At 42.5% G+C, this 21,350-nt stretch overlaps 2 protein-coding genes and 1 pseudogene across 15 annotated transcripts in view; 2 read left to right on the top strand and 1 right to left on the bottom strand.

Moving 5' to 3' along the window:
* BBOF1 (basal body orientation factor 1) overlaps positions 1–18,708 on the bottom strand; it is a 40,288-nt gene extending 21,580 nt beyond the window's left edge. For both annotated transcript variants that reach the window (XM_028496164.2, XM_024118452.3), the window contains exons 1-4: positions 18,536–18,708; positions 16,077–16,305; positions 9,277–9,342; positions 4,356–4,499 (exon numbers count right to left, since the gene is read on the bottom strand). In XM_028496164.2, the coding sequence (XP_028351965.1) occupies positions 4,356–4,499; positions 9,277–9,342; positions 16,077–16,305; positions 18,536–18,621 (525 nt within the window). In that variant the 5' untranslated portion in view covers positions 18,622–18,708. The remainder of the gene's footprint in view (positions 1–4,355; positions 4,500–9,276; positions 9,343–16,076; positions 16,306–18,535) is intronic.
* The window catches only part of ENTPD5 (ectonucleoside triphosphate diphosphohydrolase 5 (inactive)), a 63,217-nt gene that overhangs the window by 9,814 nt on the left and 32,053 nt on the right, over positions 1–21,350 (top strand). For 5 of the 13 annotated variants that reach the window (XM_055088594.1, XM_055088589.1, XM_028496170.2 and 2 more), the window contains exons 1-3: positions 19,028–19,314; positions 19,790–19,895; positions 21,092–21,170. The gene's annotated coding sequence lies outside the window, so the exon portion shown is untranslated. Of the gene's footprint in view, positions 1–18,837; positions 18,879–19,027; positions 19,315–19,532; positions 19,606–19,789; positions 19,896–21,091; positions 21,199–21,350 lie in introns of those variants that run through there. The other 8 variants (XM_055088592.1, XM_055088591.1, XM_055088588.1 and 5 more) reach the window with 8 other exon arrangements.
* On the top strand, positions 5,687–8,137 carry LOC102992250 (ubiquitin-associated protein 1-like; annotated as a pseudogene).

Genomic DNA, 21,350 nt, shown 5'->3' with positions numbered 1-21,350 from the left:
GCTTTCTATCTTGTTCCATTGATCTATGTTTCTGGTTTTGTGCCAGTACCATATTGTCTTGATGACTGTAGCTTTGTAGTATAGTCTGATGTCAGGGAGTCTGATTCCTCCAGCTCCGTTTTTTTCCCTCAAGTATGCTTTGGCTATTCAGGGTCTTTTGTGTCTCCATACAAATTTTAAGATTTTTTATTCTAGTTCCGTAAAAAATGCCATTGGTAATTTGATAGGGATTGCATTGAATCTGCAGATTGCTTTGGGTAGTATAGTCATTTTCACAATGTTGATTCTTCCAATCCAAGAACATGGTATATCTCTCCATCTGTTGGTATCATCTTTAATTTCTTTCATCAGTGTCTTACAGTTTTCTGCATACAGGTCTTTTGTCTACTTGGGTAGACTTATCCCTAGGTATTTTATTCTTTTTGTTGCAATGGTAAATGGGAGTGTTTCCTTAAAAACTAGTTCCTAATTCACTTTGATTCAGAACGTATACCTACACCTAGGATGGCTATTTTAAAGTTCCTGAAAAGTTAGTGAACTTAACTTGATTCATTCTGCAGCATTTTCATATAAAACAAAACTAGATATTCTTTCTAGAAACTTTTCAGCTTTCTTGAGGAATTGTAGACAAATAAAATGTATGATAGTTCAAGTGTACATCATGATGATTTGATATACATATACACTGTGAAAGGATTCTTCCCATTTAGTTAGTGGCAAACTTGATATTCCTTCAATTACATTTAATAAAAGACCCACTCAGCATTTAACATAGATTTATTGAGCATTACTGTGTATCTTGTCCTTCAATGAATACAAAGCACAGTACTGTTCATACCTCAAAAAATTTATAATCTAGCAGGGGAGATAAGACAAATAATAAATATAATATCAAGAGAGAACAGGCAAAGTGGTATAAAAGAAATACAAAATGCTATGGAAACATACAAAAAAATTACTTTTTTGCTAATCATCTTTTAAAAATTTTTTTCTTTTTTCTAGCTTAATTGAAATATAATTGATCTATAACATTGCGTAAATTTAAGGTGTACAATGTGTTACTTTGATACACTATATTGCAAAATGATTACTACCATAGCATTAGCTAACACCTCCATCATGTCACAAAAAACTACCATTTCTTTTTCTGTAGCAAGAACATTTAAGATCTACTCTCTTAGCAACTTTCAAGTATGTCATACAGTATTATTAGTTATAATTACCATACTGTACATTAGATTCCTAAGAACTTGTCAGTCTTACAACTGGCAGTTTGTACCCTTTGACCAACATCTCCCCATTCCTTCCCCCGCCAGCCCAAGTAACCACTCTGAGTTCAGCGTGGTTTTTTTTGGCCGCACCACACTGCTTGTGGGATCCCGCAGACCAGGGATTGAAGCTGTGCCACTGCAGTGAAAGTAACAAGTCCTAACCACGGACCACCAGGGAATTCCCAAAGTTCAGCTTTTAAAATTAATTAATTATTTATTTTAATAAATTTATTTATTTTATTTATTTTTGGCTGTGTTGGGTCTTCGTTGCTTTGCTGTGCACAGGCTTTCTCTAGTTGTGGCAAGCGGGGGCTACTCATTGTTGTGGTGTGCGGGCTTCTCATTGTGCTGGCTTCTCTTGTTGCAGAGCACAGGCTCTAGGCGTGCAGACTTCAGTAGTTGTGGCATGAGGGCTCAGCAGTTGTGGCTCGTGGGCTCTAGTGTGCTGGCTCAGTAGTTGTGGCACACGGGCTTAGTTGCTCCGCGGCATGTGGGATCTTCCTGGACCAGGGCTTGAACCCGTGTCCCCTGCATTGGCAGGAGGATTCTTAACCACTGCACCACCAGGGAAGTCCCTCGGCTTTTTTTTAGATTCCACATATAAGTTGTATTGCACAGTATTCTTTCTCTGTCTGACTTATTTCACTTAGCATAACGCCCTCAAGTTTTGTCCAAATTGTCACAAATGGCAAGAAGAAAATTATTACTTTTAAACAGCACACTGAGGAAGTCCTTATGGAGAATACGCATTTGAGCTGAGCCTCTGAAGAATAGGTAAAATTTTAATGGACAGAGCTCTATCAGGAGTATATTCCAGATAGAAGAAACAGCGTAAACAAAGAAAGGCAGAAAAGACTTCAGGGAATATCCGGGTTGGGTGGATTAAAGGTGGTGTGTATGGGGAAGTGTAAGAAAAGGAAATAATATGTTCCAAAGTAGGTGTAGGGTCTTGATTTTCACGCTAAGGTGTCTGGACAATATTCTGTTTACAATAGAGAAGATTGTTTATAATCTTCTTTACTAAAGAAGATTCTTTTACCCCCTTGTTGCTATATTTATTTTAAATATAGCAGTGTGTACACGTCAATCCCAAACTCCCTAACTATCCCTTCCCCCCACCCTTCCCCCCTGTAACCATAAGTTCGTTCTCTAAGTCTGTGACTCTATTACTAAAGAAGATTCTTGAGGGAAGTGACCAGAACATCATCAGAACTTGATATTTTAAGATTATTCCTGCAGTAGTGTGTACTTTATACTGTGGTGGTGTGGTGAACTTAAAATACATCCACATTTGGAATTTCCTGGCGGTCCAGTGGTTAGGACTCAGAGATCTCATTGCCTAGGGCCCAGGTTCAAACCCTGGTTGGGGAACTAAGATCCCACAAGCCCCAGGGACCTGCCAAAAAAAAAAGTTGAACTCAGAGTGGTGGTTTACTGGGCTGGGGGGAGGGGGAAATGGGGAGATGTTGGTCAAAGGGTACAAACTACCGGTTATAAGACTGACAAGTTCTTAGGAGTCTAATGTGCAGTAATAATAGTAGCAAGATCAGCAACAGCAGGTAATCTTTATCATACAGTGCTAAGCATTTACAGTAAAACAGATTACAGGTATTCCCCGCTTTTCTGAAAGTTTGCTTTACACCACTCTGCTTTTACAAAAAAAATCTACATCAGTACCTGTTTTCGCTAGCCGAAAGTAATCCAGAGAGGATTTTCACTTTTATGAAAAAAAGGCGAAAAGCAAAAATATAGTGTTCAGCGGCGAGCGGTGTTACTGAGGCAAAGCGCACCCTTAGCCACGAGGGGAGTGGCACCGTTAAACTCCTTCCCTGGGAACTATATTCAGCGTCAAGCTGCCATAGCTTTGAACTGTGTCTGTGAGCATCTGTGCTTTATCTTGATTTTGTGCTTCTGTTAGCAAGGTGTGTCCTATGGTAACTGCTTCTTCAGCTTAGGAAAGGTTTCATAGGAACTACTTTCAGATAGCGAGGGAAACCTGTATTTCATTTAGTCTTCACGATGACCCTTTGAAATTGGTACTATTGTTCTCACCCCCATGTTACAGATGAGGAAACTTAACAAGATACCCAAGTAGTGAAGACAGTATTTACACTCTAGCAGTATGACTTCAAAGCACCAGCTTTTAGCCCCTATACCACATGGTGTATGGCTATCTTAGGTGGCAATACTACTTCTGTTACTATTACTAATAAGAGCAGCAGTTGCGTGTTAGAGCTGGCTCATACCAGGAATTTTGCTAGCACAATGTAAAAGCATTGGTAGCTTGAAATTGGCCACAACATAAGTATTTACACCAAGGAAATCAGCAAATGCTACAAATGAGGACCTTTTTTTGCAGAGAGCTACACACCACTGTTAATTCTCACTATGTGACATACACTATTTTAAGCACTTTACATATATGAACTCATTTAAGCCTTACAACAACCCTATGAGCCAGTAACTCTTATCACCCCCATTTTACAGATGAGGAAACCTAGGTATAGAGAGGGTAAGTAATTTGCCCAAAACCACAAAGCTGATTTTAGCTACTTGTGCCCAGCCCTCGTCTGTGCCATTTATTGCATTGTCATTAATGCAATAGAACTATTTTCTGAACTGAGGGAATGGAAAGAGCATGCAAAGTCAGAGAAACTTTCTGAAAGTACTCAGTTTTCCTCACCACATCCACCCCTACCCAGAGTGTCTTAAATTTTTCTAAAATTTTCATTCATCAGTCTAAACATATTTTCCTTTAGGACTTTGCTACTTTGCCCCTAATGTTTTTCTGGATCTGTAGTTCCAAAGGTTTAACTGCTGATAAATGTGAGCGGGTATATTGGCTAAGATCTGGTGAATTCACAAAGAAATCAAAGCTTAGAGAAAGAAAAGTCTAACCATCAAGACTTTTTGCGTCCAGTCCTACACCGATATGTCTTCCCTGCTTCTCTCATATAATCTCTAAAATGTCAAAGGGAGTCCTTTACTATCTCATAGGAGCAAATTTCTATGAAGGCCTTTGCAGACATAAGTAGTTAATTCTAATCTCCTTTAAAAAAAAAAGGAAGAAAGAAAGAAACTTACATCATCTAATTCTTTCTCTACTTGGATTTTTCTCTTCTGGAATTGTTTTATTGTTTTCAGCTCTGTCTGAATCATGCCAATTTCTCTGGCTTTTTGATGGAACTGTCCCTCCAGCTCACTTATTTGCACAGCATATTTTTGTTCCTGTAGGAAAAAAAAAAAAAGGTAAATGAGTTAGGAAAAAGAACAGAGGTCACACAGAGTCCTGTTCCATATGAAGCCTTAAGCCATTTGTCTATCTTTGAAGAAATTGTTCCCTTTTTATTTTTGCTTTTGCATAAAGTTTTAATTTTTATTAAAAGAGACCAAGTGCCTTGAATAAGGAAAAAATTCTAAAATGAGCTGATCTTGTATAGAAAATGTAGATATTTATTTAAAAGAGGTATGAGGGACTTCCCTGGTGGCACAGTGGTTAAGAATCTGCCTGCCAATGCAGGGGACACAGGTTCGAGCCCTGGTCCAGGAAGATCCCACATGCCACGGAGCAACCAAGCCCGTGAGCCACAACTACTGATCCTGTGCTTTAGAGCGTGGGAGAGCCACAACTACTGAGCCCACATGCCGCAACTATTGAAGCCCATGTACCTAGAGCCCGTGCTCCACAGCAAGAGAGACCACTGCAATGAGAAGCCCATGCACTGCAATGAAGAGTAGCCCCTGCTCGCCACAGCTAGAGAAAGCCTGTGTGCAGCAACGAAGATCCAACACAGCCAAAAAAAAAAAAAAACCAAATAAATAAATTTATTTAAAAAAATAAAAGACGTATGAGAAGACTGAACAAATCTTTAACCTGTAAGAAAAATAACATCCCTGATCCTAAATTAAAATTAGTAAGCTAAGAGACAAAGGGAGGGCCAATATCTCTTATAAATAAAGAAGGAAGAAGGTGGGAGAAGGAGGAAGGAAAGGGGGAGACAGAGGAGGAGGGAAAAAAAGAGAGAGGAGGAGAAAGGGAAGAGAAGGAGAGGGTAAGGAGAAAAAAAAAGAGGGAAATAGAGGAGAAAAAGGCCCAATAACACAATTAAAACATGAACAAGGGTTATCAAAAGAAATACAAATGACTCTCAACCACATGAAAAAATGCTCAACCTAGCTCATAATAAGAGAAATGCAGGAAGGAGGAGGGAAGTGGGGCTTCAACATGGTGGCTGTGGCTCTGGTGGTGGCTACGGTGACGGTGACGGCCTGGCCTGGGTAGGGCAGAGTTGGAGGTGGTGGTGTTCGCTCTCTCTAGGGGCCGTCAGGAGCTCAGCGGCGACTGAGCCTGGGAGGCCGGTCGTCAGCAGCACCTTTCGGCTTCTGGGACAGCGGCGGCAGCGTTCAGGTTCTAAATGGCTTCAAAGAAGCTGGGTGCAGATTTTCATGGGACTTTCAGTGACCTTGATGATGTCCCATTTAAGATAGAAGACAAATTCAAAACACCAGCTAAAGTTGGTCTACCTATTGGCTTCTCCTTGCCTGACTGTTTGCAGGTTGTCAGAGAAGTACAGAATGGCTTCTCTTTGGAAAAGAAAACCATTGAGTGGGCTGAAGATATTAAGAAAATCCAAGAAGCCCAGTGGGAAGCAGAGCACAAGGCTGAGGAAGCAGAAGCTAAAGTGAATTCTAAGAGTGGCCCAGAGGGTGACAGCAAAGTGAGCTTCTCCAAGACTCACAGTACAGCCACAATGCCACCTCCTATCAATCCCATCCTTGCCAGCTTACAGCACAACAGCATCCTCACCTCGACCTGGGTCAGCAGCAGTGCCACAGGACAGAAAGTTCTCAGCCCACCCCACACAAAGGCAGATTTCGATCCTGCTGACTTTGAGCGTGAAGAAGACCCGTTTGATAATCTGGAGTTAAAAACTATTGATGAGAAGGAAGAGCTGAGAAACATTCTGGTAGGAACCAGTGGACCCATTATGGCCCAGTTACTGGACAGTAACTTGCCTAGAGGTGGCTCTGGGTCTGTGTTACAGGATGAGGAGGTCCTGGCATCCCTGTAGCGGGCAACCCTAAATTTCAAGCCTCTTCACAAACCCAGTGGCTTTATAACATTACCACAGTTGGGCAGCTGTGAAAAGATGTTGCTGTCTTCCAAAGTGTCCCTCCCCCCAATCCCTGCAGTAAGCAATATCAAGTCCCTGTCCTTCCCCAAACTTGACTCTGATGACAGCAGTCAGAAGACAGCCAAGATGGCAAGCACTTTCCATAGCACATCCTGCCTCCGCAGTGGCACGTTCCGGAATTCCCTAAAGCCTTCCACCCAAAGCAGTGCCAGTGAGCTCAATGGGCATCATACTCTTGGGCTTTCAGCTTTGAACTTGGACAGTGGCACAGAGGTGCCAACCCTGAACCATTCCCAGATGCCTTCCCTCTCTGTCTTGTCTGTGTGCACAAAATTATCACCTCCAAATACCTGTCCCACGGTCACACCTCCTAATTCCTCAATGTCACAAATGCCCAACACTCCCAGCTGTCCCCAGGCTTATTCTGAACTGCAGACGCTGTCCCCCAGTGAGTGGCAATGTGTGGAGATGGTGATCAACATGGGCTACTCAATGAGTATGTCTTGAAAGCCATGAAGAAGAAAGGAGAGAATATTGAGCAGATTCTCGACTATCTCTTTGCACATGGACAGCTCTGTGAGAAGGGCTTTGACCCTCTTTTAGTGGAAGAGGCTCTGGAAATGCAGCAGTGTTGAGAGGAAAAGATGATGGGGTTCCTTCAGTTAATGAGCAAATTTAAGGAAATGGGCTTTGAACTGAAAGATATTAAGGAAGTTCTGCTATTACACAACAATAACCAGGACAATGCTTTGGAAGACCTCATGGCTTGGGTGGGAGCCAGCTGAAACCAGGCCCTGCCTAGGCCCTGGCACGGAGCCCCCACTGCCAAAGGCCCTGAGGAGACCACCTGTGGTGAAGAAGGGGCACACTTCCGGATCTTCTTTTGGGGGTGGAAGGTCAGGTGTAGAGACTGTGCTTGCCAAGTCTCTATGAGCCTAGGTCCTGAGCTGGGGAGAAAGTGGGGAAGATGTGGGCATGCAAATGCCCCCAGAACTGTCCTGGCTCCTTCCATAGTAAAAGTGTTTGTATTCTGAGAAGTGTCCTTCCCACCTTGGCCATCCAGAGAGACTTCTCTGGTCTTTCTGGGGTCTGTATTGGCCTCAGCCAAAACCTGGCCCAGCTGCCAAAAGGAATTGGGGAGAAGGAGGTGGAAGGGCCAGACTCAGTACTGCTTTGGGGCTAGATGTTTCCCTTCTCTGCAGGGGTGGACTACCCTCTAATCCAAGTTGAGTGCAATTGAAAGTTTCTTCCAGGGTTTTGTTTTTTTTTCCCCTTTTAACAACGTCACAGTGTTACACTGGTTCTGCAATGTCTCTGAGGTGCAAAGAATGCCCTTTTCCCCTTGGGGCCCTGAGTTTGCCTTTTCTGCCAGGCAGTTACCATACTTCCCTGCCCCAGCCTGTTTCTTTTGGCCTGGTTTGGACCACAGTCTTCTGCTATCCCAGATTTTAGAGCCCCCTGCTCTAGAAAACAGTTGTCAGTTTAAGAAATCATTGGCCCCTTCCCAGCACATCAAGTGGGGAAGAAAGAGGCTGTGATTTAGTCACCCAGCACTAACTCCCCCTCAGTTCTCCCTGGAGAACAGCCTCTCCCTCCAGCCCCTTGCTCTAGGATGACACAATGAATAACACCTAGTCATAAAAATCAGTCTCTTTGGTTTGTTTTGTTTTATGTTGTACATCATTAAAGATCTAAATACAAAGGATATACAGTCTTGATGAATCTAAAGTAATTTGCTAACTATTTTGATTCTTCAGAGAGAACTACTAATAAAAATCTAAAAGGTAAAAAAAAAAAAGAAATGCAAATTAAGTACACTGAAATATCATTTCTTACCTATGTTGACAAAAATCCATTTTGACAATATACTCTGGTATATTGTGGAGACATGGATAGAAGTTAGATTTCTCAGAATATACCATGTTTGATAGATTTTACTTTGGAACCATATAAATATTTTACATAATTATAATTATATAATTACATAATTGTACATTAAATTAAACTTTTTAAAGCAACTCCTAAAAATCAAAAGCAAAATGTGTTGTTGAGTTGGTGGCACACCCTCACAGGAAGGAATTCTTTCAAATCATTTTTAAACCTTGTTAATTTGATTGTAGATCCCTATCAGTATATATCCTAAGGGGAAAAGTGCCCCCCTGCCCAAATCTTAAACTGTATCCACTAATTTATGTTGGTGGGAGTATTAATATTATTATTCTGTGCCTATTGATGTATTAAGGTTTGAAGAAAATACACAATTATACTGGTATCATTAAGAACCAGGGTTTTGGGCTTCCCTGGTGGTGCAGTGGTTGAGAGTCCGCCTGCCGATGTAGGGGACACGGGTTCGTGCCCCGGTCCGGGAAGATTCCACATGCCGCGGAGCAGCTGGGCCCGTGAGCCATGGCCGCTGAGCCTGCGCGTCCGGAGCCTGTGCTCCACAACGGGAGAGGCCACAACAGTGAGAGGCCCGCGTACCAAAAAAAAAAAAAAAAAAAAAGAACCAGGGTTTTTGGTGAGGAAGAGAGGAGACACAGATAAAGTTAAGTAAAAATCCTGTACTCCTGCATCTGAATTTAGAGTATTAGTATGGGCTTATGATATATTTTAATCTTCAAAAACTATATATTTCCTAGCTCTGTCCACTGAAAAGCCCTAGAGCTCAAGATCAGTAAACACCACTACTACCAGATGGTTTTCTACAATAACAAAATTTTATGTTATTTTTGAGCTGCTGTACAATCAAGTGTGTGGGCTTTAAGGTCACTGAGCTGCTCAGAGGATCTACTCACTTGTTCTCCTTGTGTCCTAAATATCTGAACTTGCCAGAAACCTGACCACCAGTAAGTGACCACCAATGTACATACCAATTTTTCCTTCTCTTCTTGGGCTCTTTCCTTAGTTTCATTCAATTGCTGTTTCAGTTTTTCAATCTGTAGAAAATGGAAATACAGAGGAAGGTAAAGAAATTACTCTGCATCCTAACTTAATTAAGCAGCCTAGTTTTCACATGATATTAAAACCAGTAGGGTTGGAGACATTGAGTAAGGTGGGAAGAAGAGAATAGAGGACATAATCCACACTGTTAACTTGCTATTGCCAGCTTCCAAAACTTGGCTATCATCACAATTGCCTGGGTAACATGTGTGTGTGTGTGGTAAAAAACACAACATTAAATTTACCATCTTAACCATTTTTAAGTATATATTCACATTGTTGTGCAGCAGATCTCTGGAAATTTTTCATCTTGCAAAACAGAAACTCTATGTTCATGAGACACTAATTCCTTCTCTTCCCTACCCCTAGCCTTTCTGCATTGTTTCTATGATTTTGACTTCTTCAGATATGTCCACTGAAGAAAAACCACACAACCTGAAAGTTGTGAATTAAGTTTTATTCTAGGATTATACTGAGGGCTATAGCCTGGGAAACAGCCTCTCAGAGAACTCTGAGGAAATGCTCAGAAGAGGTTAAGAGAGGAGCCAGGATATATAGGAATTTCTTGCTGGAAAAAAGCATGTAGTCAGACATCAAAAGATTACTACTAGGGCTTCCCTGGTGGCGCAGTGGTTGCGCGTCCGCCTGCTGATGCAGGGGAACCGGGTTCGCGCCCCGGTCTGGGAGGATCCCACGTGCCGCGGAGCGGCTGGGCCCGTGAGCCGTGGCCGCTGGGCCTGAGCGTCCGGAGCCTGTGCTCCGCGACGGGAGAGGCCACGGCAGAGGGAGGCCCGCATACCACAAAAAAAAAAAAAAAGATTACTACTAATCACAAGGAATGAGCATTTCAAGTTAATGATTTTAGTGCTTTTCTATGTAAGGGAAGATGCAACATCTGGGCTGGTAATTATTCCTTAGATATGCATCTTAACTATCTAGGGTCAGTAACCAAAGCACAGAAGGCTTCCTGTTTTTCTCCATCCTGAATTCCCCTCAGGATGCACCGTGGGGGGTGGCAGGTGGTGGGTAGGGGCTGCAATGGCTGATGGCTTGATCCTTATAGAACCAGAATAGTGGGCAACCCTGTCCACATACACTTCATATGAGTGGAATCACAGTATTTGTCCTTTTGTAACTGGCTTATTTCACTTAGCATAATGGCCTTGAGGTTCGTCTATGTTGTAGCATATGACAAGATTTCCTTCTTTTTTTTTTAAAGCTGCATAATATTCCATTGTATGTGTATAACACATTTTCTTTATTCACTCATCCATCAACAGACATTTGGGTTGTTTCCACATCTTGACTATATGAATGTGCATAATGTTTATGTGAATAATGTTTATATGAATAATGTTTCAAAAACATGGGTGTGCAATTGTCTCTTCAAGATTCTGCTTTAAATTCTCTTGGAAATGTACCCCAAAGTGAGATTGTTGGATCATATAATTCTATTTTTAATTTTTTGAGGAACCTCTGTACTGTTTTCCATAATGGCTACACCATTTCACACTCCCACCAACAGTGCACAAGGATTCCAATTTATCTACATCTTCAGCAACACTTGTTATTTTCTGTTTTTCTGTTTTCTGTTTTTGTTTTTTGGCCCTGAGGCACGTGGGATCTTAGCTCCTGGACCAGGGATTGAACCCGCACCCCCTGCATTGGAAGGTGAAGTCTTAACCACTGGATCGCCAGGGAAGTCCCTTGTTTTTCTGATAGTAGCCATCTTAATGGGTGTGAAGTGATGACTTGGAGTTTTGATTTGCACTTCTCTTAAATGAGGAATTTTTTAAAGAAAAGTTTCAAGAACAGTACAAAGAATTCTCATATACTCTCCACCCAATTTTGCCACATTTGCTTTCCCTCTATGATAGGTCTATCTAAATATACGTATATATGATACAGATGTTTGAAACTGCTTTTTCTGGAGCATGTGAAAATAAGTCTAGGACATCATACCCCTGTACCCCTAAATATTTCAGTATGTATTTCCTAAGAAAAAGGACAATCTCTTAGAAGCACAATACAATGATCAAAATTGGGCAATATAACATTGATAAAATACTATTATTTAATCTATAGTCCATGTTCAAATTTTGTCATCAATTGTCCCAATGGTGTCCTTTTATTGTAACTTTCCTTCTCCTGGTCCAGGATGTAATCCCTGATTATGATTACACTTAGTTGTCATATATCCTAGTCTCTTTAATCTGGGGCAGTTTCTCAGTCTTTGCCTTTTATGATATCAAAGTTTTTGAAAAATACTGGCCAGGGTTGGAGTTGTCTGATGTGTCTTCATGAGAAGATTCAGGTTATGCCTTTTTGGCAGGCATACACTGCCTAAGTGATGATGTATCCTTGTCACTGCATCACATCATGAGGTGACTGACATTAATTGTAATCAGCTGGTTAAGATTGTGTCTGCCAGGTTTCTCCACTTAAAAGTTACTATTTTTCCTTTTGTAATTATTAAGTATTTGGGGGGAAGATATTTTGAGACTATGCAAATATCCTTCTGCTCATCAAAATTTCACACACGGGGCTTCCCTGGTGGCGCAGTGGTTGACAGTCCGCCTGCCAATGCAGGGGAGACGGGTTCGTGCCCCGGTCCGGGAAGATCCTACATGCCACGGAGTGGCTAGGCCCGTGAGCCATGGCCGCTGAGCCTGCGCGTCCGGAGCCTGTGCTCCGCAACGGGAGAGGCCGCAACAGTGAGAGGCCCGCTTACCACACAAAAAAAAAAAATTTCACACACTAGTTTTAGCATCCACTGTTGTTCTTGACTGAATCAATTATTACTCTGAAGCCAAATGGTGACTTTTCTAATTCCATCATTCCATAGAAATTTAATAATTTACTGCATTCCACTGTAAGGAAAAACTTTCTATTCTCCCTTATTTATTTATTTAAATAAATAAATAAATTTATTTATTTATTTTTGGCAGCGTTGGGTCTTCGTTGCTGCGAGCAGGCTTTCTCTAGTTCTGGTGAGCAGGAGCTACTCTTCGTTGCAGTGCACGGGCTTCTCGTTGCGGTGGCTTCTCTTGTTGTGGAGCACAGGCTCTAGGTGCACGGGCTCAGTAGTTGTGGCACGCGGGCTCTAGAGCGCAGGCTCAGTAGTTGTGGCACACGGGATTAGTTGCTCCATGGCATGTGGGGGTCTTCCCAGACCAGGGCTTGAACCTGTGTCCCCTGCATTAGCTGGAAGATTCCTAACCACTGCGCCACCAGGGAAGTCCCTCTCCCTTATTTATTAATGTATGTGTTTATCTATTAGTTGTATGCACTCATGGACTCATTTTATTCAGTTATAATTTATTACTGTCATTATTTATTTTGAATGTCCCAGATTTGGTCAGTGGGAGCCCCTTCAAGCTACCCGCCGTGTCCTTTAATTTTTTTTAACTGACTTCCTGTCACAAGATATTCCAAATTCATTTTTTAGTTCAAATTCATTTTTTACTCTCTCTGCTCCAGTCTTAGAATCAATCATTTCTCCAAGGATGCTGGTATATATTTTAGTAGGAAATCTGAGTAGCTTTTTAAACTAAAAATTCCTTGACGTGGTTATAGAATCAGAAGATACAGAAGTGAAATATTGTTGTAAATAATCTTAGAATAGTTTAAGGAAACCCTGAAAATGTTTTAAAATAAATTGAGACAGTCCTCAGTCATGTAGGACAGGTGTAGAATATAATTAGATTTATTTTGTGTTGATTGAACAAAGCCTTAAATACCAAAACCCATAAGTGAAATCTCCTAATTCTGTCCAAGATATAAGTTTTCAAAACACACTTCACTTCTAATATTTCTATAATTAACATGAAGTAAGACTATAAACAGTTTAAATAAAGTTTAAGCAAATAACGCATTTCTAGGATATAGTAGAATGAGTAACAAAACTCTAAGAGAGCTAATTGACCAAGGTATACTGAATCTATTTTACTTCCTCCCAAAGTAGTTTCTTTGGTTTTAATGGTTATCTATGATTGTGAGAAAATTATGTATTTGCTACAGCCAGATGCTGGTCTTTTTTTTTTTGCGGTACGCGGGCCTCTCACTGTTGTGGCCTCTCCCGTTGCGGAGCGCAGGCTCCGGACGCGCAGGCTCAGCGGCCATGGCTCACGGGCCTAGCTGCTCCGCGGCATGTGGTATCTTCCCAGACCGGGGCACGAACCTGCGTCTCCTGCATCGGCAGGCGGACTCTCAACCACTGCACCACCAGGGAAGCGCAGATGCTGATCTTTGATACATGGAGGCAGATGAAAATCAGGAAATACCAGTGATACCGATAAACGCAGACCAATATCAATTAGCTAATGCAGACCACAAAGCTTCTATATAATGAATTTTGAAAATTATTTGCATGGCTGGCCTAAAGGCTTATTTTAGAATAATACTTTATAGCAGACAATTTTAATAATGCATACTATTCAAAGAATAATTTTAAAAATGGAAGTCACCTAGGAAAGAAGTTTAAAAAAATATACAAAAAAATTACACTTTATTTAATAAAACACACAAAATCCACACAAATGTTGCTGTCCGATTTCTCTGATATGCTTCCAATATCATCTTGATCTTAGTTTTGATTTCTATTAACTTTTTCAAAGCATCAGTGCAATCACAAGCCATTCATTCACTCATGCAAACATATTTTAATGAGTGCCTACTATGTACCAGGCCCATACTAGGTGCTGGAGATACAGCACTCAACGACAATTTAAAAAGGCCCCCAATTCTTTACTTCTGTGAGGTTTCATTCTAATTAGGAAAAGAGAAAATAAATACATAAGTAACATGCATATAGTATGACAGAAGGTAATAAATATTACAAAGAAAATAAAATAAGGGAGATGGTTTTAATTTTAAACAGGGTAGTGAGCAAGGGTCTCCCTGAAAATGTGGCATTTGAAAAAAATTACGGAATCATTCATGAATTTGCATGTCATCCTTATGTAGAAGAAATGCTCTGCATCACTCCAATATGTATACCGAAGCAAACACATAAAAACAATAAAAAAATGGGTTAAGGAACATATAAAAGATGCTTGGGGCTTCCCTGGTGGCGCAGTGGTTGAGAGTGTGCCTGCCGATGCAGGGGACGCAGGTTCGTAACCCGGTCCGGGAAGATCCCACATGCCGCGGAGCGGCTGGGCCCGTGAGCCACAACTACTGAGCCTGTGCTCTAGAGCCCACGAGCCACAACTACTGAGCCCACGTGCCACAACTACTGGAGCCCGCGTGCCTAGAGCCCATGCTCTGCAACAAGAGAAGCCACCACAATGAGAAGCCTGCGCACCACAACAAAGAGTAGCCCCCGCTCGCCACAAGTAGAGAAAGCCCACGTGCAGCGACAAAGACCAAATGCAGCGAAAAATAAATAAAATAAAATAAAATAAATTAAAAAATATATATATCAAGTGTTCACAAAAATGTGGATAAATGGGAACTCACTTTAATACATTGCTTGCAAGAGTATAAATTGGTATAACCTCTTTGGAGTTCAATTTAAACCCTTGTGAAGTTGAAATTATGCATACCTCATAATAGTAATTTAACTCCTAAGTGTCTACTCTAGAGAAACTCTCACACATGGGCACAAGCAGACATACACAAGAATGTTTACTGAAGGTCTATTTGTAATAATGAAAAAATGGAGTCTGACCCATAGGGTGGTATGAACAAATAAATTTTGGTTTATTTATTTATTTGATGGAATATTATAAAGCAGTTAATAATGAATGAAAAAATAAAGCATGCTCATTATCAGCTTCTTAAAAATGAACTGAATCATGTGAATTTTGTAAATATACCACAAAACATGTTTTATAAAAAAAAAGTTGCAAAAGATATGTACAATATGACACTACTAATATAAATTTTAAAACAAGACTATAATATGTTTTATTTGTGGATGTATAATTCATAAATAGTAAAAACACAAAAACATACACGGGAGTGAAGCATGGTGTAAATTTCCTTGGGTGTCCATGGCACTCATAGAGGCAGATGGGAAAGAGGAGAATTTAAGTCACACCTAAGTTCCACTCACTAGCTGTGAGACTTCAGGTAAGTTACCTGTCCTGAGAGTCAATTTCTTTTTCTGTAAAATGGGAATGACAATTTGTAGCTACAGGGGGTTATTAAAAGGACTAAATGACATAGCAGAGGTAAAGTACTTAGTATAGTGCCTGGCACAAACAGGGGCCCCAAAATGTTAGTTTCCTCCCCTTTTTTCCCCAGATCTAAAATGATAGCTCTGCTCCCAACATTTCAACAAAGTTCAATAAGATAAATTCAAGATTCAACAGGCCAAAAAGAAGAGATTCAACTTGCTGGGTTCATAACCATGTGATCACAGATTATGTGTGAATTGCTTTACAGATGATTAATTACTTAGATAGTTATCAGTATCATAAAATATATATATAGGTCATATATCATGCTCTTGTTTTTCAAATAAAGTTGATCATAATGTTCCCTTAGGATCATCAATCTTTGTTTCAGGCAAGAAAACATGGGACAAGGCTGAAAATAAGAAAGAGCCAATTCTGACAGTAAAGCCATTCTGAAATAACATGTTGCTTCAAGGAGAGATAAAGTCAATTGAAGTGTCTTAACTATGTGATGAGATTTCAAGGAATTAAAATCCTTGAAATATATAACACACCAGTATAACCACAGAGGTAGTTACTAAGGCTCAGGAGGGTTTCTACCTACCTACCAGATTATCTTTCTCCTGATCCTGTTTCTTCAGGTGGTTCAATACAGACATTGTGTCTTTCTCCATTCTATACTGCTGTTTCTTTAATTCTTCATTACATTTTGCCAGTCTCCGGGAAGTATCACGATACTCAATCCTAGAGAGTTCTGCGACTTCCAGCCTGGCCTCCCAAAGGGAGGCATTGGCCTTGGCTCTCTCCATGGCAGATTCCTCAACTTTTATCATCTTCCTGCACAGGAAGAGGACATTGACAGCATATAACTATTTCTCTACTACATTAGTATTACACTTTTCTCTTTATTGTTATTTGTTTTGCTTGGCATTTGCCTAGCACATATGAGCAAATACTGTTGGATAAATGAGTTAATAAGAAATATATATGGTCTGTTAGCCTCAGTGTTTCTCATTGCTGATTGGTGCACTGCAGCTGCATGGTCAAAAATAGAAAACATATGCTAGTGAGTTCCAGGAATGTGATAAGCTCTTGGCACTTCTAAAAAATGCTAGACTGGGGCTTCCCTGGTGGCACACTGGTTGAGAATCAGCCTGCCGATGCAGGGGACACGGGTTCGTGCCCCGGTCCGGGAAGATCCCACATGCCACGGAGCGGCTGGGCCCGTAAGCCATGGCCGCTGAGCCTGCGCGTCCGGAGCCTGCGCTCCACAATGGGAGAGGCCACAACAGTGAGAGGCCCGTAAGCCATCGCCGCTGAGCCTGCGCGTCCGGAGCCTGCGCTCCACAATGGGAGAGGCCACAACAGTGAGAGGCCCACATCAGAGAAAATAAATAAATAAATAAATAAATAAAAAATGCTAGACTAATTACACAGTTAACTTTTTAAAAAATCCCACTGTAGAAGAATACTTACATAATACATTGGGGGGAAAAAGTTACAAATAAATTTGTATATTGGGCTATCATTTTATAAAGAAGAAAAAGAATATTCCAAAATGATAGTAGTGGTTATCTTTGGATGATGGGACTACAGGTGGTTTTGTTTTCTGTTTGACTTTCCATGTTTCCTAAACTTTCTGTATTGAGCATGCATTACTCTCTTAAACAAGTTACTTTATAAACTTTGCAAGGATTTCCTTGTGGTCCCATATATAGTGTTGTTGGACAACGTGTATGACTCCAATGTGTCTAGGAACCATCCAATAGGTTTAGTGGCAATCTAGCAGCAACTTCAAACCTGCAAAGCTTTAGTGCTAGCGCAATACTATCCACTTCAGAAATTCTGATGTTTGCGGAAACATGAATAATTACCTGAATTGGTCAAATCCTTTATGTTTTCCTTTGAAACAAAAGGGATCCTTAAAAAGCCCAAGGAACTACTTCCATCACCCAGAGATCCTTTGGATGTCCACGATCATCTCAACCACATAGCTGAGATCGATCAGGCTACAGGCAAAAAATAATGAACCCAGAGCACCAGAGCACAGGTCTTGTGCGGGGGGGAGGGGGGAGATCCAAGTTGAAGCATACACAAGCAGACACTTTAATTTGTTTATATAACAAATATTAAGCATCTGCTATGATCCAGGCTCTCTTCTAGGTGCTGGAGATACCGTGAATAATGCCTAGTGCCTATTCTACAGAAGCTTAAAGCCTTGAGCAGGGCTTCCCAACTACGAATATAATGAGCTACACGATTTTTTGTTTAGAGTGGGGATGGGGGTTGTCCTGTGCAGTGTAAGATATTTAACAGCATTCTTTGTCTCTTATCCACTAGAGGCCCCCAGATGTGACAACCAAAAATGTCTCCAGATATTAACAAACGTCCCCTGGTAGCCAAAAATCACCCCAGGCTGAGAACCACTGGTCTAGAGCAGTGCCGTCCAACAGAACTTTCTGTGATGGTGTTAATGCTCTGTCTCTGGGCTGTCCAATACAGTCACCACTACTAGCCACATGTGCCTACTGAGGACATGCAATGTAGCCAGTACAAATGAAGATCTGAATTTTTAATTTTATTTAATTTTAATTTTAATAGCCACACGTGACCGGTGACTACCCTATTGGACAGCACAGGCCTAGAGGATCTTCGATATCCTAAAACATGTTATCCTGACCTTCACTTCTAGGGTCAGAACTAACCCTTCCTCCTCATTCTCAATTCTTTTTCCCTCCACTGGCACTTAACTTCATTCGGTCCTATGTTACTTCTCTTCTTTGGGAACTTATCTGCCTCCTCCTTCTCGTTCGTTGGCGCATTACACATAGGCAGGGACGGTGTCTAAGTTACTTCAGGGTCCCAAGCCTCACACTCTTGTTTTAGTTGAATTAGTATGGTTTGGCGTGCATTTTGGTAATATGTGAACAATGGGGGCTGTCCTTCTCAGAAGCGGGGAGAGAGGAGGGTCCAGGTGGGGAGGCGGGAGGGCGCCAGTTGGCCTGCCCTTGAGAATGCCGGGAGGGTAGGCCCAGGGAGCAGGGACGCCAGGGTGGCTTCTCCTTACTTCTTCTTCTTGTCTTTGTCTTTGCCTTTGTCTTTGCCTTTACCTATACCCTTCCCTTTCTTTTCGTCCTTTCCCTTCGATGGCATCTTGGCTTCTCCAAGGGCCGCGCTGCCGTTGTCGCCTCTCTGCGCCGCCCAGGCACGGGTCCGTCTCCAAGGACAACCCGCACACTGATCCCGTAACTATCCGCGCGTGCCGCTGCCGGCGCTCAGAGAGCGCACGCGCCCGTGACGTAGCCCCGACACCGCCCCGCGGGGCCCAGTCCACTGGCCGGGCGCAGGGGGCGGGGCGGAGATCGCTCCGAGGGCGGCGGGCGGCCGCCCTGTGGAGGCGCGCGCGCGCGGTAAGTGTGAGAGCGCGGACGTGCCAAAGACAGCTGGGGGCCGGGGCTGGGAAGGCAGCGGGGCGGGCTGGGACGGCGGGAGGGTAGCGTCGCGGGCTGGGAGGCCGGAGCGGGCCAGCCCCGGGCGGCTGCGCGACGGTGGGGGCGCTCTCCCCTAAGGAGTCTTGGCTTCGCGGCGGGTCCGGCCGGCGCGCCGCGGTCGTCAGAGCGCCGCTCCCGCCGGGTTTGCAGCGTTTCGCGTCTCGCCTGTGCGTCCTCTCCTTCTCTCGCGCTGCAGCCACCGTGGTCGTGGCCGCCTCTCTCTCGTCCCTGCTCCGCCTCTCCCGAAGCTGCCCCCGACTCTTTGGGTTTCCTTCTCCCTCTCCTGGCTTTTAACTCTTGCTAATTCTGTAAGGGATGGCGCAGCCAACGGGCTTCCCAGGCCAAACATTTTTTGGTGAGGCAGTTGAGGACTCCTCTGAGGGGGGCTGGGGGTGACGCGAGCAGCGCCTGCTGGCGTCGGAAAGCCTAGCGAGGAGAGAAGGGCTGTCCCCTGGGTTGGGAGAGGCTCCGGGGCCTCGAGGAGAGTCCTTGAAGAGGAGTGTGCTGGGGTCAGGCTCTCGGTCCCGTTCTACTGTCGTGGCCGGCGCTGCCCGCCCAGGGCCAGCCCCGCGTTTTGGTTTGGGTTTGGTGCCCCCCCCTCCGCCCCCGCCGCCAGCACGCCAGTGAAAAGGAGTAGTACTGAAAGGTACTGTTCGCCTTTTTCGGAGGTGGAGCTCTGTGCTTCTGCCTTCATTCAGTGAGTTAGTCCGGGAGTCACTGAGGAAGATAGGGAATTCTAGGTGCCGGGACAACAGTTAGAAAACTTGAGATTGAAGGCTCTGGCTGTGCGTTATTCTCCCTTTCAAATTGAATTTTAAATTTCTTTAAAGACTTCATTGTACATCTTCCTTCTCCATTTCGCGAAAGAGAACTTAATCCCTACACCCTTTCCAGAGGTCTCTGATGCAAACCCCACCACCATCTTTTTTTTTCCACGTACGTTGTTTCTGTTTCTGAATTCAGTGGTTAGGGGGAACATGCTGATTGGTGTTAATATTAATGAGCACTGGAAATCTTTTTAGCCATACCATCTGCTTGCATGATAGTGGCTTACCCTCTTCCTGGTGCTTTCCCCCCCTCTATTTGCATGTCACATTTCCGTGAGCCCATGGTGGAATTATCATACATTGAAGGGGTTTATTCTCATATAGAAGCTATAAAGTTATTGATTTTATGTGTCTAAGGTTCTGAACATGCACCCTATTGATAACTTGCAGAAAAGAGAGGATAGGGCATCTTCTGGCAGAGGCCTTACATTCGGAATTCATTCTAAAAAATTGGTTACTGTGAATATGAAAGTCAGTCCAAAACTTTTGTTGTCTGTAGACTCATTTATAAACATGAAAATTTGACTGTAACAAGATTATTTCTTAATATATATGCATAATACTTTCCTTACATGTACATTATAGTTATTTTATTATACAGCATATTTTTATTGACTTTAAGTTTGATTTTGTAGTTAAAGCTGTTGTAACTTGAATACGACTGAGAGAAATGCCCAGATTCACACTGTAATAGATGTAGTTCTAGAATCTGTAGTCTTCTGAACCTCCACATTCTCTGCCAAAGAACTGGATGTTATTATTCAGTCATATGTTTGTAAAAAACATCCAGTGGTACAGATAGTAGAGTAGGAAGTTGCTATTTAGCAATTCATCTGGTAGCATTTCCTTTCATACTTTCTTGTAGGTAGTTTTACTATGAAGTTTATTTCGCTGAATAAATTTGCTTTGTTTTATGTGATTAATTAATTAATTTATTTATTTATTTTGGCTGTGTTAGGGCTTCGTTGTTGTGTGTGGGCTTTCTCTAGTTGTGGTGAGCAGGGGCTACTCTTCCTTGTGGTTCGTGGGCTTCTCACTGTGGTGGCTTCTCGTTGCAGAGCACGGGCTTTAGAGCGCAGGCTCAGTAGTTGTGGCGCACGGGCTTAGTTACTCTGCAGCATGTGGGATCTTCCCGGACCAGGGCTCGAACCCGTGTCCCCTGCATTGGCAGGCGGATACTTAACCACTGTGCCACCAGGGAAGTCCCATGCTTTGTTTTATTGTTTAGAATGCTAATGCTTTTAAAACTTGGGATAAGCACTTAGTGTTTTGTTGACTTGGTTTTGTAATTCTTTTTTTGCCCAGTTTGCATGGTTCCTGGTCAGCATAGAAATGTGGAGTGTCTCGGCTGAATCCTCATGCAGACAAGATCGTTATGGTCCTGGTAGGTAGGGCAAGTATCTGGATGTGAGGTAACATCTCTGCTATCTTTTTTTTTTCTTTAACATCTTTATTGGAGTGTAATTGCTTTACAATGGTGTGTTAGTTTCTGCTTTATAACAAAGTGAATCAGTTATGCATATACATATGTCCCCATATCTCTTCCCTCTTGCGTCTCCCTCCC

This window comes from Physeter macrocephalus, chromosome 11 (assembly GCF_002837175.3).
Source record: "Physeter macrocephalus isolate SW-GA chromosome 11, ASM283717v5, whole genome shotgun sequence".
NCBI classification, from domain to species: domain Eukaryota; kingdom Metazoa; phylum Chordata; class Mammalia; order Artiodactyla; family Physeteridae; genus Physeter; species Physeter macrocephalus.
The sequence above is the reverse complement of the archived record's forward strand: the minus strand, read 5'-3'. Positions and strand labels throughout refer to the sequence as shown.